At 30.8% G+C, this 14,633-nt stretch overlaps 2 protein-coding genes and 1 long non-coding RNA gene across 3 annotated transcripts; 2 read left to right on the top strand and 1 right to left on the bottom strand.

The window, feature by feature from the left end:
* Nucleotides 1–868: 868 nt before the first annotated feature.
* LOC128284294 (uncharacterized) lies at nt 869–1,633 on the top strand. The gene is made up of 2 exons (XR_008274682.1): nt 869–1,248; nt 1,324–1,633. It is a non-coding gene; the product is annotated as an uncharacterized LOC128284294 (long non-coding RNA).
* Nucleotides 1,634–3,690: 2,057 nt separating this feature from the next.
* Nucleotides 3,691–5,373, top strand: LOC108474193 (translationally-controlled tumor protein homolog). Its single transcript, XM_017776121.2, has 5 exons — nt 3,691–3,978; nt 4,301–4,374; nt 4,583–4,711; nt 4,809–4,966; nt 5,057–5,373. The coding sequence occupies exons 1-5, from the start codon at nt 3,951–3,953 to the stop codon at nt 5,172–5,174; spliced, it is 507 nt and encodes a 168-aa protein (XP_017631610.2). The 5' UTR covers nt 3,691–3,950; the 3' UTR covers nt 5,175–5,373.
* Nucleotides 5,374–5,718: 345 nt separating this feature from the next.
* Nucleotides 5,719–8,784, bottom strand: LOC108474191 (uncharacterized). Its single transcript, XM_017776120.2, has 14 exons — nt 8,669–8,784; nt 8,391–8,594; nt 8,176–8,313; nt 7,973–8,054; nt 7,613–7,689; nt 7,409–7,524; nt 7,207–7,324; nt 6,992–7,108; nt 6,815–6,906; nt 6,661–6,727; nt 6,512–6,593; nt 6,339–6,430; nt 6,124–6,267; nt 5,719–6,018 (listed from the first exon to the last, which is right to left on the bottom strand). Exons 2-14 carry the CDS (start codon nt 8,520–8,522, stop codon nt 5,872–5,874), a joined length of 1,404 nt encoding a protein of 467 aa, XP_017631609.1. The 5' UTR covers nt 8,523–8,594; nt 8,669–8,784; the 3' UTR covers nt 5,719–5,871.
* Between the last annotated feature and the right edge of the window lie 5,849 nt (nt 8,785–14,633).

The raw sequence follows: 14,633 nt of genomic DNA, 5'->3' as shown, positions 1-14,633 counted from the left end.
TACAAAATCTAGTTTTGGTCTGTAAATTTCTTTTTTCTTTCTCTTTCCATACTTGGGAGCAACTTTTTATCTGGTAGAGCCAAAAATCCCATCCAAATCGTGTACGATATTGCAACGCCACGAGAATAAAAAGGTTTGAATAAAATTAATAAATTACAATAAAAATATAAAATATTTAGAAAAACTAAAATATATTATAAATTTTAAAATTAAATAATCGTAATTAAAAATAAAAATAATAATAATTAAAAAATCAAAACAAGATAGAACAAATTTTATATGGATCTAATTCGAGAAAATTTTAATTAAAAATAGACCTTACCCATATTTTTGTAGGTAGCAAAATATTAGAGAAATTCGATTACAACTTTAAAAAAATAACATTAGGATTAAACTATAAGAATCGAATCTAGTCAGCAGACTTAACATCAGCGAGGAACACAAGAACTCATGGTATGACCCACTTGGACTCAAAATTGGTGTTTAACCCAAGTCAAATTTCTATCCTTCTGACTAAAGTTTTCACAATGGAATATGCCCCCATTCAATGGATATTCTCTTCTTCTCTTTTCCATGTTTTTTAGGGTATATTACATGGATAGTGGCTTAACTTTTAAAATTTCTTATTTTAGACATCTAAAAAAAATTACAAAATAGGTACTTATGTTACAAAATTTATTCATTTTGATCACTCCTATTAAAGTTACTAATGGAGTGATCAAAATGAATAAATTTTATAATGTGAGTGTCCATTTTGCAAAACAAACTCTTTCTTTTGGTGCAAAAAATGATTTTTTTTAAAAAATTAGGTGACTAATTTATCCTTTCTTTTATTAATTATCATCAACATTAATCCTACAAAATGCCCAAAGATCAGCTAGTAAGGAAGGAGATTGGAAGTGGCAACAAGTGGTGGGTCACCTCGCACCGCAATGGCCTTCATTTTCTTATAGTGGTGGGTCACCTCGCACCTCTTTTCCTGTTCATTCATTGAGTTCACCTAACAAAAAAAGGATTGGACAGTTCCGAAATCCGAACCACCTTCAATGAAGTGCGACTCAGAATACTGAAAGTTCTTGTCTAGACCTCCCCTTCTTCAATGAAGGATAGAGGGAATCCGCTCATCCAGTCCCTAGAACACTTCCCAACACTAACTCGCTGATTGGTTGAGAAATCTGTCTTTTTATCTGTAAATGGGAGGCATTAAACACAATCGGGTGCTCTGCAATCATCCGAACTACGAGAGAGGTTATTCATCTTACATCACTCTCTCCTCCTCCTAGTACTCAACCATCAGATTCATTGTTGTTCCATTGTCAACAGAGGAAAGTCTTGGATCAACCTATTGCTCCCGAGATCAAAGCTAGACCGGAAGTTTGCACCAGCTGCTGCTGATATCCAATCCCTGCTACAAGTCAAAACCGTTGGCACCACAGGAAGAAATTACCTAATTATTATTGAAGCAAGTCGTTGAGTCCGTTCTTGGCCTTAATTTATGATTGTTTTATTGATATTTACCAAAAAAAAAAAAAAGGAATTCAATAAATTCTATTTTGGTGACTCTCACTCTCAAGCAATAAACCATGAATTTTATGCATGTTTTTCTAATAGTTAAATTATGATTATTTGTCCAGGTTAAACTCTAGTCTCGCATTTAAATAACATTATTTTAAATTTTATCATATTTTCTTTTCTTTAATATTGTAACGATAAAAGAAAAGAAATAATCATTATTTTAACTAAATATTCTTATTAAAAATGACAAAAATAGATTATAAATAATTCTAAGCATTGTGTAAAAAAACTTATATAATCAAAACTTAAAATAAAGTTATTATTTTAAAATATCAAACCGGATAAACAATTCGATTTTGATTATTTTTATATAATTTTATAATAAAAGGCTTACATCTTTTTATTCTTATTCCTCATCAATCCAAGTTTAATCGCAATTAATATGTTTTAAGCACTGATAATTATACTCCTCATCAATGATTTATATTATTAATCATTCACTTATTAATAATATTTTGGTCACACAATTATAAAGGTTATACAATATCATCAACCATTAGTATTCTTTTATTACTTAATTATAAAAATTACAAAATAGTGATATGATATTAGAGTAAATAAGCAAATATACAAAAAGAAAATGTTCAAAATCCAAAATAATAATTTTCATATTTCCTTATTATTTTAAAATTAACACCTAATGTCACGAAGAAAAGTGAAACAGAAAAAAAAAGAGACCAAATTACACAATTTGTAAATATTGAGGGTTAGATATTTTATATTCAATACTAAATTGATATAATTTATAAATATTGAAGGATAAAGTTACTATTATGTTAATTTTAAAAGTTTCCACCATTAACAAGATGGTGACAAAAAAGATAAAATTGAAGAGTTAGGTGACTAAAAAATAAATTTACTAAAAGTTGGGTAAGTACTATTGTACTTTACCCAAACTCTAATCCAATTTTACCTTTTTACGGTTTTCTTTTTTCTTTTTAGGTTAAAATATGCTTCAAGTCCATGTGCTCTTCTTATTTTATTCGTTCTACTTTCATTTTAAAGATTTTAATCTCTTTATTTTTTAGATTTCAAAATTCAAATTCAATTGTGTACGCTGTTAAAATTCTTTTGCTAAATTCAAGCTCATTACAACGTTAATTTTTTAGTTACAGGGCTACCAAGTTAGTATTTTTTTTATTTCATAATGTCATACTAGTAACTTTAATAGAAGAATTTTAACATTGTTGACAATTGAACCTGAATTTTAGAATCTAAAGATTTAATAAGAATAAATATAAATTATATTATCGGCCAATTAAGTATTAGTAGTTTTTTTTTTTTAGATACTCATTTTTAAAATTTTACAATTATCAACATTTAAAATATTCTATCAATTTGGTCTTGTATCTAAAAAGATAACAAATTTAACTTTTAACGTTTGTACATTTTGTTGGGGGAATCAATTTTCTTATTGGGAGAAGTTTTTAAAGTGTCGTCTTGGGACACCGACTTGGACCTTTGAACAATAGAGGTATTGTCTCCAAAATGTCAATGCTCAGTTTTAGCCTCGAATTTTTGTTTGTTCACAAATTAGTCGGCGCTCTAGAGTGCCACACTTTAAAAGATTTCTCCCAATAAAGAATCGATTCTCCTCAAGACATTTTGTCAATTTGATTTCAATTCTTAAAAAATTTTACAAAAAAATAGTAACTAAGCAAGTTCATATAATGGTTTCGTTTTTTAAATTAGGATAGGAGAATAAGATTATTTGGAATCGAACCAAGTTTTGATATGCCTAAAGCATACTATTCTTGCCATTAGACAAAAAAGAATTTAGTAATTTTATTTAAAGATTATATAAAAATATGAAAAACAAAAAATATCATAATAATATTAAGTATACTTTAAAAGAAAATATATTTTATAATTTCATAATTGAAGTAATGAACTGATTAATCGTGACATCAACTTAATAAAATAAAATTTATATTCTAATTAATATAAATTAAAATATTTTTATAATTTAATTCAATTTTATATCATCAAAATTGAATTAGACCAAAAAAGAAAAAGCACCACCGACTTGAAATTGTGATAAAATATAAGAGGAAGAGTTTAGATTGAGAGTAATTGAGTTGGAGTTATTTTCTAACTACTGAACGTTTTATATGTGTCTGAGTTTGACTCACGTGGGCCTAAATTATCGTCATCGTTGAAACTCTAAACAGGACTCAATGATAATATTATAATATTTGATGTCTATTTTAGTAATCTCATTACCCCTAATCGCTCATCCCCCTCTCTATAAATTCTCGCTGCCGTATAACTTCCCCCATCGTACTCTCTCGATTTCTCTCTTTAATGAATCTCCAAATCGAAATTTAAGGCCAAAAAGACACAAGGGTTACTAATTAAATTAATCTTCAGCGAATATGTTGGTTTATCAGGATCTTCTCACAGGTAACTTTTTTCCTTCTGTTTTTGTATTCTTCGATCTTTCTTTTTGCTTATGTGCTTACTGTTTCTTCTTTTGCTTTGGATTTTAACTGTTTTTTGGGTAATTCCTTTTCTGGGTTTAGTTCAATTTTTTCAATGCTTTCTGGGAAATTCCTTTTTCTGGGTTACTTTTTTTTTGTTTCCCTAAATTAGAAGAAAATATATTGAATTTGGAGTATTGAGTTAAATGTAATTTGTTGCTTTTCCTATTGGTTTTTGTCCAATTTAAACAATATTGTTAGAATTTCATGATTTTTAACTTGAGATTCTTCTTGATGATTTTCAGGTGATGAGCTTCTCTCGGACTCTTTCCCATACAAAGAAATCGAGAATGGAATGCTATGGGAAGTCGAGGGAAAGGTTAGAATCTTTAATTGTTATCAACTCACAGTTTTGTGTTGTGTTTTTCTTGTACTTTATGTTACTCCGACTTTAGTGTAAGTTTTTTCATGTATTTGGAGGATCTTTGAAGGTCGGGCACGGGCAACAAGGTCCTAGCAACATAGCCCTTAAGTGGGTTTCAAGGAAACAATAGTTTTAAATGATCTGGTTTTATTTGATTTTTTAGTGGGTTGTTCAAGGAGCTGTCAATGTAGATATTGGGGCTAACCCTTCTGCAGAAGGTGCTGATGATGATGAAGGTGTTGACGATCAAGCCGTCAAGGTTGTGGACATCGTCGACACTTTCAGACTTCAGGTAAAATTAGCTGTAATTCTCTCTTCTTCTTTTTTTTCACGATTATAACTTGGAAGTTTTCAATATCTAATCTATATACTATTATTTCGATTTACAGGAGCAACCTGCTTTTGACAAGAAGCAGTTTGTGACCTTCATGAAGAGGTACATCAAGAACTTGACACCCAAATTAGAGCCTGAAAAGCAAGAGTCTTTCAAGAAGAACATCGAGGGGGCTACTAAATTTTTGATGTCGAAGCTTAAAGATCTCCAATTGTAAGCAACTTGTGTATTTTAAAACCGAATTTTAGAATCAAACCATTGTTTCTTATCATTCGAGTTCAATGTTGTTGATGATGTTTGCAGTTTTGTGGGTGAGAGCATGCATGATGATGGTAGCCTAGTGTTTGCATACTACAAGGACGGTGCCACCGATCCAACCTTCCTCTACTTTGCCTATGGCTTGAAGGAAATCAAGTGCTAAATGGAGTCTTCACCCGATACCGGACCGGCTTTGTTATACCTAAAAACTTAGTTTTAATTCTAGATATAAGGAGTTCTTAACTATCTATTTTAGTCTTTTTTATCTCTTTTAGGTCATATTTATAATGTATGGTTTTTAATGGTTATGTACTATTGGTTAAAGGATATGCTTGAGGAATAAAATTTACTGTTTTCCAGAATGTTATGCCTTATGATTTGTTGGATGGGTGTGTTTTGCAACGGCAAGTGGTATCTATGCTGGTTGCTGTGTCCAAGTTGTAATCCTCCTTTTGGGGGGGTCTTTTCAAGTGGGGGGCAACTAGCAAGATGCCGACTTTCCTTTATTCCATTGACCAATGGTCTAGACTTGGGTTTTTTTCTCTTTCTAGTTCCCAGTGCGTGGAATATATTATTATCTATATAATTGATAGCACCATACTCGTAGTATGGAAGAGCTTATCCTCAAAGGAGTCTTCTAAATACAATCTTTGGGTTGATTTTGATTTAATAATTTAAACAAAATGTAGTGTAAATAAAAGGGAAAATTGAAAACAAAAGCCTAACATGATTACATAAGATTTTAATACTTGATACAGTATCTTTGGAAATATTTTAACTCTTATAATATAATCTTTTAATATTTTTACAGTTTAAAATTTTACCATATCAAATAATTTTCCTAATAAGATAGGGAACTGTCAAAGCTTCCAATAAATTCCAAATCGATGCAAAATGCCAGCAATGATAGCCCAGAAGAGGATCTCTGCAAATATAACATATAATAGGATCCCTACCCTTCTTGAATTCCAAACCCCTATGAATATGTGCTTTTCAATCCAATAAACCTGCCATTCCCGTTGCCATTGGTAAAATTAGAAAGCAAAAACAGTAGGGAAAATGGAAGAAAAAAAAAAGGATCAAAGATGATTCAATTCCAAAGAGAACCCCACCAATGTATTATGTGGATCCTCATAATACCATCCATTTATGAAGCCTGCAAAAATCCCTTCAGCTGCCATCACATAAACCAGCATTGCATTCATGCCAATCCATTTTAATGGCACAAACATGTACTTCAAACCCCATATATCAACCTGCCCATCCAAAATTTTTTATTACTTCATATCATCACCATAAGTTACAATACTGACGGATATAGTCGTACCAGAATATATATGGCTGAGAAAACAAGTGCTGCTGCTCCAGATGTAACACAAACATAGCTAAATGTATATAGCTGTTTATTCAAAGGAATTGCTGTAATCCAAAAATAAATAATAAATGAATAGATGAAATATTTATAGGTTTTTTAACAGAGGTCTGATGCTTGTTTCTCACCATTAGTAAAATGCAGAATAATTCCTAGAATGAGGAGAGCAAATCCCATCATGATCCATTGCTTCAGTCTTTCGGAATGACCCTGCAATAAAAAATTTCATCGAAGACCCTGGAATCGAAAACCAAGGACCATGCATCGATACACTAACCTTCAAATGTACAAGCACATGTCCAAAATGAACTCCAATGATTGTAGACAGCACAGCAGATATTGAACTTCAATTAGCATATGGAATGATTTAATTAGGTTGACGATATTGATGACAAACAATACTACCCAAAATTCATACTGAACTAACGGACCTTAGAATTCCTTCAGGTTCAAAAGGTGCATGACACCATGATGGAGCATCATTTATGAATGGCCCCTCGTAAGGGGAATTCACGGTGCAAGCCTGCAACAGTGTAGGAAAGATTTCAGATCTGCAACTGTGTTATTCACTGTAAAGTATTTTAGTGATCTCAATCTAGAAACCACACCTTAGCTCTTCTCCATGCAGGTTTTAGGTACATGTGATTGATCCCCAAAATTTCCCTGTCAATATATCCCACTGCATTGCAAGGAGGATTGAGTTTTCCTCTCACATTGCAGTCTACCTAAAATGGAACACAAAATCTTAGTAACTACAGATAAGTTTTTTAATTCCTTTGGCATGAATGCCCCAACCAGGAGATTAATGGCAACCGAGGCTTACTGTGAAAACCCTCCCATAATCAGCACTCTCCTTATCATGGACAGCGAACTGCCAGTCTGGAACATATGTCCCGTAAAGCATGGCCAAGTACAGTATAAGTATGCATGCACCTAACAGCCTGCAGATTTTAAGAAACCGAGAATTAGCTAGTATTCGTTCTGACAGTAGAAATATGATCATAAATGGGAACTTAATTACTCACCAATGCCAACAATATAACCTAAACACAGAGCAATAGCCAGCTGCAATATCATTGGATTGTGCATCTTTCAGAAAAATCTCAGCAAGTGCCACTACCAAATATGCAAAAGCAATTCTCTACAATAAGGTAAAAATGAATTATTTCTCCCTAAAGCCATTCTTGAAGTGTACTAAATTGTGCAATAAAAATCAGAAACATATGTACCTGCAAAATGCCACAAAACCTTATCATTTGCATATCAACACCGTATGTTAGCTTGTCAGGAGCATGCGAAAACCCTCCTACATGATGCAAGGGCAAACAGAATTTGCATAATTGTATTAAGAGAGAAGAGCTTCTCAATTTGAAATAATGATTGCAGCAATATTATATGCTTAATATAAGCTAAATTTGTTAACCCAATAAAGTGAATTATACCACCAAAAACCTTCTTTTCATTTGTTAGATGATTCCCAGAAAAATGTGATAGATAGATAGATAGTACACCATGAATGTGAATACCCTAAGAAAACAGGAAATGAACCCCAAAGTCTCTATCACAAATTCAAACAAAAAAAATCCAACCTTGTAATAACAGACCCCAAAAGAGGAGCTTTAGAGTTCTGAAAACCACCTTCTTGACAGCTTTGCCTTTACTTGGTATTCTCTACAAAAGGTATTATTACCATAATTAATTTGAAGACTATCACATCTGCAATAATTATTAAGTCTCTCAAAGGAAGAAAAAAAAGAAGGTATTGAATTGCTGTAGGTAAGACCAAACCTACCTTAAGAGCAAGAGGAATGGCCATGCCAACAATGAAAAGAAAGAAGGGCATAACAAAATCAGCAAGGTTGCAGCCATGCCATGGTGCATGGCCAATCATAGGCCACTCTCCTCCAGCATCATCTACTAGAATCATCAGCTACAAAACCACAAATCTTCAGTTAAAAGAAAGGCCTTACCTTTTTTTTTAATGTAATAAAAAAAAATGAAGTGTACCGCTACAGTAAGGCCTCTGAAAATGTCCAGTGAGGCAACTCGCAGAGTTCTATGAGGCTTTTGAGCTGAGATTTCAGTCTCGGGGATGACCATAGTATGGTTGTCAACAGGGTCTACCTTGATTTCAGCCATTCTTTTTCCTTAATAGAGAGCTTGGAGCACCCAATCACTTCCAGGATGATAAGATGGTGATTGCAAGGAAAACTAGTCAAGAAGAAAGGAAGAACAATAATTATAGTTGAATAATATCATGTCTGAATTTATTTTATTTTTATAACCTTTTTGGGAATTTTGTCTCTGGGTAAGTGTGCTGACGGTAACCTTTGTTTATCGACGATCGTAGGCTGAGGAACATGTTCGAGGTGCTTACTTGCTTCCATGTGTTCTGAATGGAGACAAAGTTATATAGTTTTTATGCATAAATAGAATAATGTAATTTCATTAAATTTTAAAATAATAAAATATTATTATACAATATTCTTTTCTAACTTAATTTAACTTTAATTAAATTACTTTTTAAAATTATAAATAAATATATTTTCTTCTTTTATAAATTTTAATTTTATATTTTTTCCTACGGTAATATTTTTATTTTTGTGTAACCAATTTTTAAAAATTAATAATTTGTGTAATTTTTTCATGAAATTAACACATAATTTTAGTAATATTATTTTACCGTCGAACTTAGAACCCTAAATCTTAAACATTGAACCTCGAACCTCGTGGTTCAAGGTTTAGTTTAAGATTTAAAGTTTAGGATTCAAGTTCGAGTTTAAGGTTTAATGTTCAAGGTTTAAAGGTTTGGGATTACGAATTTGGGGTTCGATTTCAAGGTTTAATGGTTTGAGTTTGGGGTTTTTGTGTTTTGAGTTTGGGGTTTATGATTTAAGATTTTAGATTCAAGGTTTAGGGTTTAGAATTCAAGGTAAAAATTTACCAAAATTATATGTTAATGACATGGAAAAGAATTTGTTGAAATGTTATTAAATAATTAAAATGACACCATAAATAATGTGGTAAGAATGGTTCATCAAATAATTTATCTACGGATGAATGTATAATAATAATTTTATGTCTTTAAAATTTGAAGATGTTACAACAATTTATTGATGCCTAAAATCTTAATTTTGGGATCATAATGTAAGTTATTCCCTAATAAGATATCATCACTATTTCTTTCACTTTGCCTATTATTTTATTTTTCCATAATTAACTATGAAGTTAGGATATTATTAATATTTTGGGTAAATTACACTTGCAATCACTTAATTATTAATATTTTTTCATTCCTAACTATGAAAAGTTACTAAATGGTCACTTATCTATTTGAATTTTTTTGGTCACCCAACTATTCAAAATTTTCCTTTTAGTCATTATTCATTAAATTACCAATGAAAAGATAACTTGATAGGTTTTAAAAATAGCATGATAGTAACTTTAACCTCAACATTTATAAATTGTATCAATTTAGTCTTGATTCTCAAAAATTAACCTTAACATTTATACATGGTGTAATTTACTCTTTTTTTTTTACAATTTTACATTTATTTGTGACGTTGAGTGTTGATTTCAAAATAATAAGAAAAGATACAAACTTATTATATTAGATTTTTGAGTGTTTCCATTTTTTGGTATATATTTTAATTAATTTAGTTGATAGATATGTTTTTTAGCTTTTTAGGTAAATGATCTCAAAGAAAAGTAAAATTGAAAGGAAAAAAAAAGAGACCAAATTACAACAATGAAGGTTAAATTTTTTTGAATCAAAACTAAATTGACACAATGTATAATTACTGAGGATTAAAGTTGCTATTATGCCAATTTTAAAAGCTCTCAAATCATCTTTCCATCAACCATTTAATGATCATTGACCAAAAAAGAAGAAAATTGAACAGTTGGGTAAGAGTGTTTAAACAGTCGGTACAGTTAATACTCGGGCCAGACTACCATTAACCTAATCAATTAAAAATTTAAAATTTGTTATAAAATAAAGAAAGATAGAGAGAATAAAGAACAAAGAAGGGATAATTACAATGCTTCATCAGAGTCTCTATTTACAGGCATAAAAAGTATAAAAGAAGTAGAGATATAATTCTAATAATTACTAGAATTTAAAGTACATCAAAACTTTATATTTATCATGATTGACATCTACTAAATAAGATATTCATAACACTCTCCCTTAGATGTCCATTGGTAGATAACATGCCTCGTTAAAACCTTATTAGGAAAAACCTTGTGAGATAAAAAACCTAATAAAGGAAAAAGAATACACAATCTTCTATTACAAGCTGTCTCGTTAAAAACCTTTACCAGGAAACTCCAATGAGACAAAATCTTAGTTAAAGGAAAAGAGTACAACTTGTTTTAGACTCCCCCTGATGGCAACATTACATCTTTGAGTCGGCCCATTCCAATCTTGTGTAGCAGTCTTTCAAATGTTGAAGTTGGCAATGCCTTAGTAAAAAGATCTACTAAATTCTCACTAGAACGAATTTTTTGAACATTTATATCAAATCTTTTCTCAATATCATGAGTGAAGAATAGTTTTGGTGAAATATGTTTCGTTCTATCACATTTGATATAACCACCCTTCAATTGAGCTATACATATTGCATTATCTTCATATAAGATAGTTGGCATCTTTTCTTGTAAAGGCAAATTACATATCTTCTGGATATGTTGGGTCAATAACTTTAGCCAAACACACTCTCGACTTGCCTCATGCATTGCAATTATTTCTGCATGATTTGAAGAAGCAGCAGCTAATGTTTGCTTTGTTGAACGCCATGATATAATAATACTCCCACATATAAATAAATATCCTGTTTGAGATCGACTTTCATGTAGATCCGATAAGTATCTAGCATCAGCATAACCGACTAATAGAAATTTTGAATCATTTGAATAAAATAACCCCATATCAATAGTCCCTCTGATATATCTAAATACATGTTTAATATCATTCCAATGTCTACGTGTTGGAGAAGAACTAAATCTTGGTAACAAGTCTACAACGAAAGCTATATTAGGTCATGTGTTGTTTGCAAGATACACCAATGCCCCTATGACACTTAAATATGGTACTTCAGGACCAAGAAACTCTTCACCATCCTCGCTGTACAGCCCAAATTCTGCCTGGGCCTAAAACAATAAAAATCAATAAAACCCCAATCCCAACAAACCCAAATCAGACAAAAACAAAAACAATACAAACAGACCCAAAATTAAAAAAACCCTAGCAGCCCAAATGCCCACAACTTTAACTTTTAGCAGAAAAAAAAAAAACCTTAGCCTAAGAGCTGCCTCCGCACCTTTTGCTGCCACGCACATGCCGTCTGACACCAACTCCGCCACAGTCACCTGCAAACACTCAAAGTAGAAGAAAACAGTAAGAAAAAAAGAGAGTAAATAATAGAAAGAATGTAAAATATTGTGAGAAAATCAGCTATAAAGCCACAAAGAAACGATTATAATGAGGATTTTTTTTTTGAAAAAAAGAATAAAAAATAGATAACAATGTTTCAAAGGTTCCGACTTTCGTTTTAAGTTCTTGTTCATTTTGCTTTATTTCTATTGTTTTACTCTTATTTTTATATATATAGATATACGAAAATAAAAAAAAAAAGGAAGAGAAAGAAAAAGACTCACCTGAGTCGTTTGGTCTTCTCATTGTTGGAAGGGCCTCTCTCCGGTGTTACAACCCTTCTAAGGAGAGGAAAAAGTCCCCCTTTTTACATTTTTCGGGCTAGAAGGGCTTTATCCTCAAATCTATTTGAAAAAGGGTAAAAAAAGGACCCTTTTCGCATTCTCCGGCCACCGTGGACGGCGACGCCGTCACCGGCGACCGACGACCGCCACGGTGGTTCAATGACCGGACCTTGGCCGGATGTTTGGAGGTGAGAGAGAAGAGGGGAGAGCAAAATTTCTTTTTTTTTTTTGGAAGAGGGTTAAAATGAAGGATTTTAAAAATTTTGAGGCTTAAATAGGGGTCACTAAATGGCGCCGTTTCATTAGGCCCCCCAGACTCCCAAATCATCGTCGTTTTGGGGGGGCCGACCCGCGACCCGACCCATCCGCCGGAAGGTCCACGTGTTTTTAAGCGGAAGGGTTATTTGCGCTTTTGGCCCTTCCGCTTTTTCATGGTTTTGCAATCAAGTTTTTTTAATTTTAATTTTTACCCTTTAATTTATTTCATTTCCAATTTAGTCCATATTGAAGCTGTGCGTTTTGGATGAAGGGAAAATTTTCCTTTTGGTCTCTTCTTGTTATTCTTGCATGCAAATTGGTCCTTTTCTCTTTTATTTATTTCGAATTTGCCCAGAATTTCTGTTTTAAGTTCAAATTGGTCCCTTTTTTGTTCTTTTTGCTATTTTATTAGCTAATTTAATATTTGTTACTATAATTATATTTTATTTTTATGCTTATTTATTTGTTACTATTATTATATTATTATATTAGTAACTTTGTATTATTATCACTATTATAACCATATTTTCTTTTGGTTTATTTACTTATTATTACATTATTAATTAATCTATTATTACTATTGTTATTATTTTTACTATAACTATTGTTTTCTGTTATTATTATTATTACTGTCATTATTATTATTATTACTATTATTTTTATATTATTATTTATATTATTGTTGTTATTATTATTATTCCTGATTTTATTATTATTAATGTATTTTTATTATTCATTATTATTATTATTATTATTTTGTTTTATTAAATATTGTTATTTTCTTATTTATTTTCTTTTATTTGTTTAAACTTTTTGATAGTTTTATTTGTTTATTTATATTCTTTCATAATTACCAACCAAATTGTTTTGTTTATCATCTTGTTATTTATCTCTTTAACCCTTTTAATAATTAAAGTTCATTTATTTAGGTTTTTCATGTGCTCTTACACTTGATTGTTATTACTATTATTATTTTTTATATATTTTATTACAAATTATGTCCTTAATTTTATTTTATCTTGACTCTTTATATTCTCCTTATATTAATTTATAATTGTTTCTTTATCTCCATCATTATATTGGCATTGTTCTTTATATATGATTGTTGATATTATCATTGTCATTATTTGTTTTTTTTATGGTTCTTATAAATGTAGAAATAGTGTATATTATGCTATTCTTATGCGTTGTTTTATTAATATATTCGTTATTTATCTTTTGCTAACACGACATTTCATTCGCACATCGTTTTAAAAAAAAATATATTAATTCATAAAAGGGATTCTTTAATAAAGGTGATATTTTGTGTTTTAGAAATTCGAGAAATCGCGCCCTAACGTGCTGGGTTTCGATTTTTCGTTTGACCAAACGACCAAATACCCTTTTTAAAATTTAGTCCGTGTTTTCTTCATTAAAAAAGGGGACAATATTTCGTGTTTGGAAATTCGAGAAAACGTGCCCTAACTTACTAGGTTTCGATTTTTCTCGTTTAACTCAAATAATCAAATATCCTTTTAAAATTAAAATGCATGAGCTTTGAAAATCAAAAGGCAAGCTTATTTTCGAGGGTTTAAACTGTCGTGTCCTAACGTGCTGGATGTGACATTTATTTACTTCAGGATAAGAAGGTCTTTAGCATCCGCTTCAATTTATTCAAACATTTTTGTAAAATTAACATTAATAAACAAGGGATCGTATTTTTTAAAATCTTTTCAAAATTTCAATTTTCGACATTAAGGCATTAATTGTTACGAGGGTGCTAATCCTTCCTTGTAGGTAACTGACTCCCGAACTCATTTTCTCGATTTTCATAGACCAAAATCGTTGTTTTAGTAAAACAAAACATTTTAAAACAATTAAATTACGAGGTGATCCGATCACACCTAAACAAAAAAAGGATTGGTGGCAACTCCCGTTTTAATTTTTGTTTTCAAACAAGTCGACCCTTTTTCAAAAAAATGGTTTCGACACTCGCAATGACGAAATTGATCTTTATTCATATCTAATGATCGTAAAACCATTGGAGTACTTAATGGGTGTGTTGTATCCATGTAAAATTTCTTTAATATCTTTTCCATATAAGTTGATTAATAAACATGAATTCCATCTTTTAAATGCTCGATCTGTAAGCCAAGACAAAACTTTATTTTTCCAAGATCTTTTATCTCGGATTTTTTCTTTAAACAATTTACTGTATTTTGGAGCTCTTTAGGAGTTTCGATAATATTTAGATCATCAACATAAACAACAATTATCACAAAATTTGATCCAAAC

This window comes from Gossypium arboreum, chromosome 11, assembly GCF_025698485.1.
Source record: "Gossypium arboreum isolate Shixiya-1 chromosome 11, ASM2569848v2, whole genome shotgun sequence".
Lineage (NCBI taxonomy): Eukaryota > Viridiplantae > Streptophyta > Magnoliopsida > Malvales > Malvaceae > Gossypium > Gossypium arboreum.
This window is presented reverse-complemented; position numbering and strand designations above follow the sequence as displayed.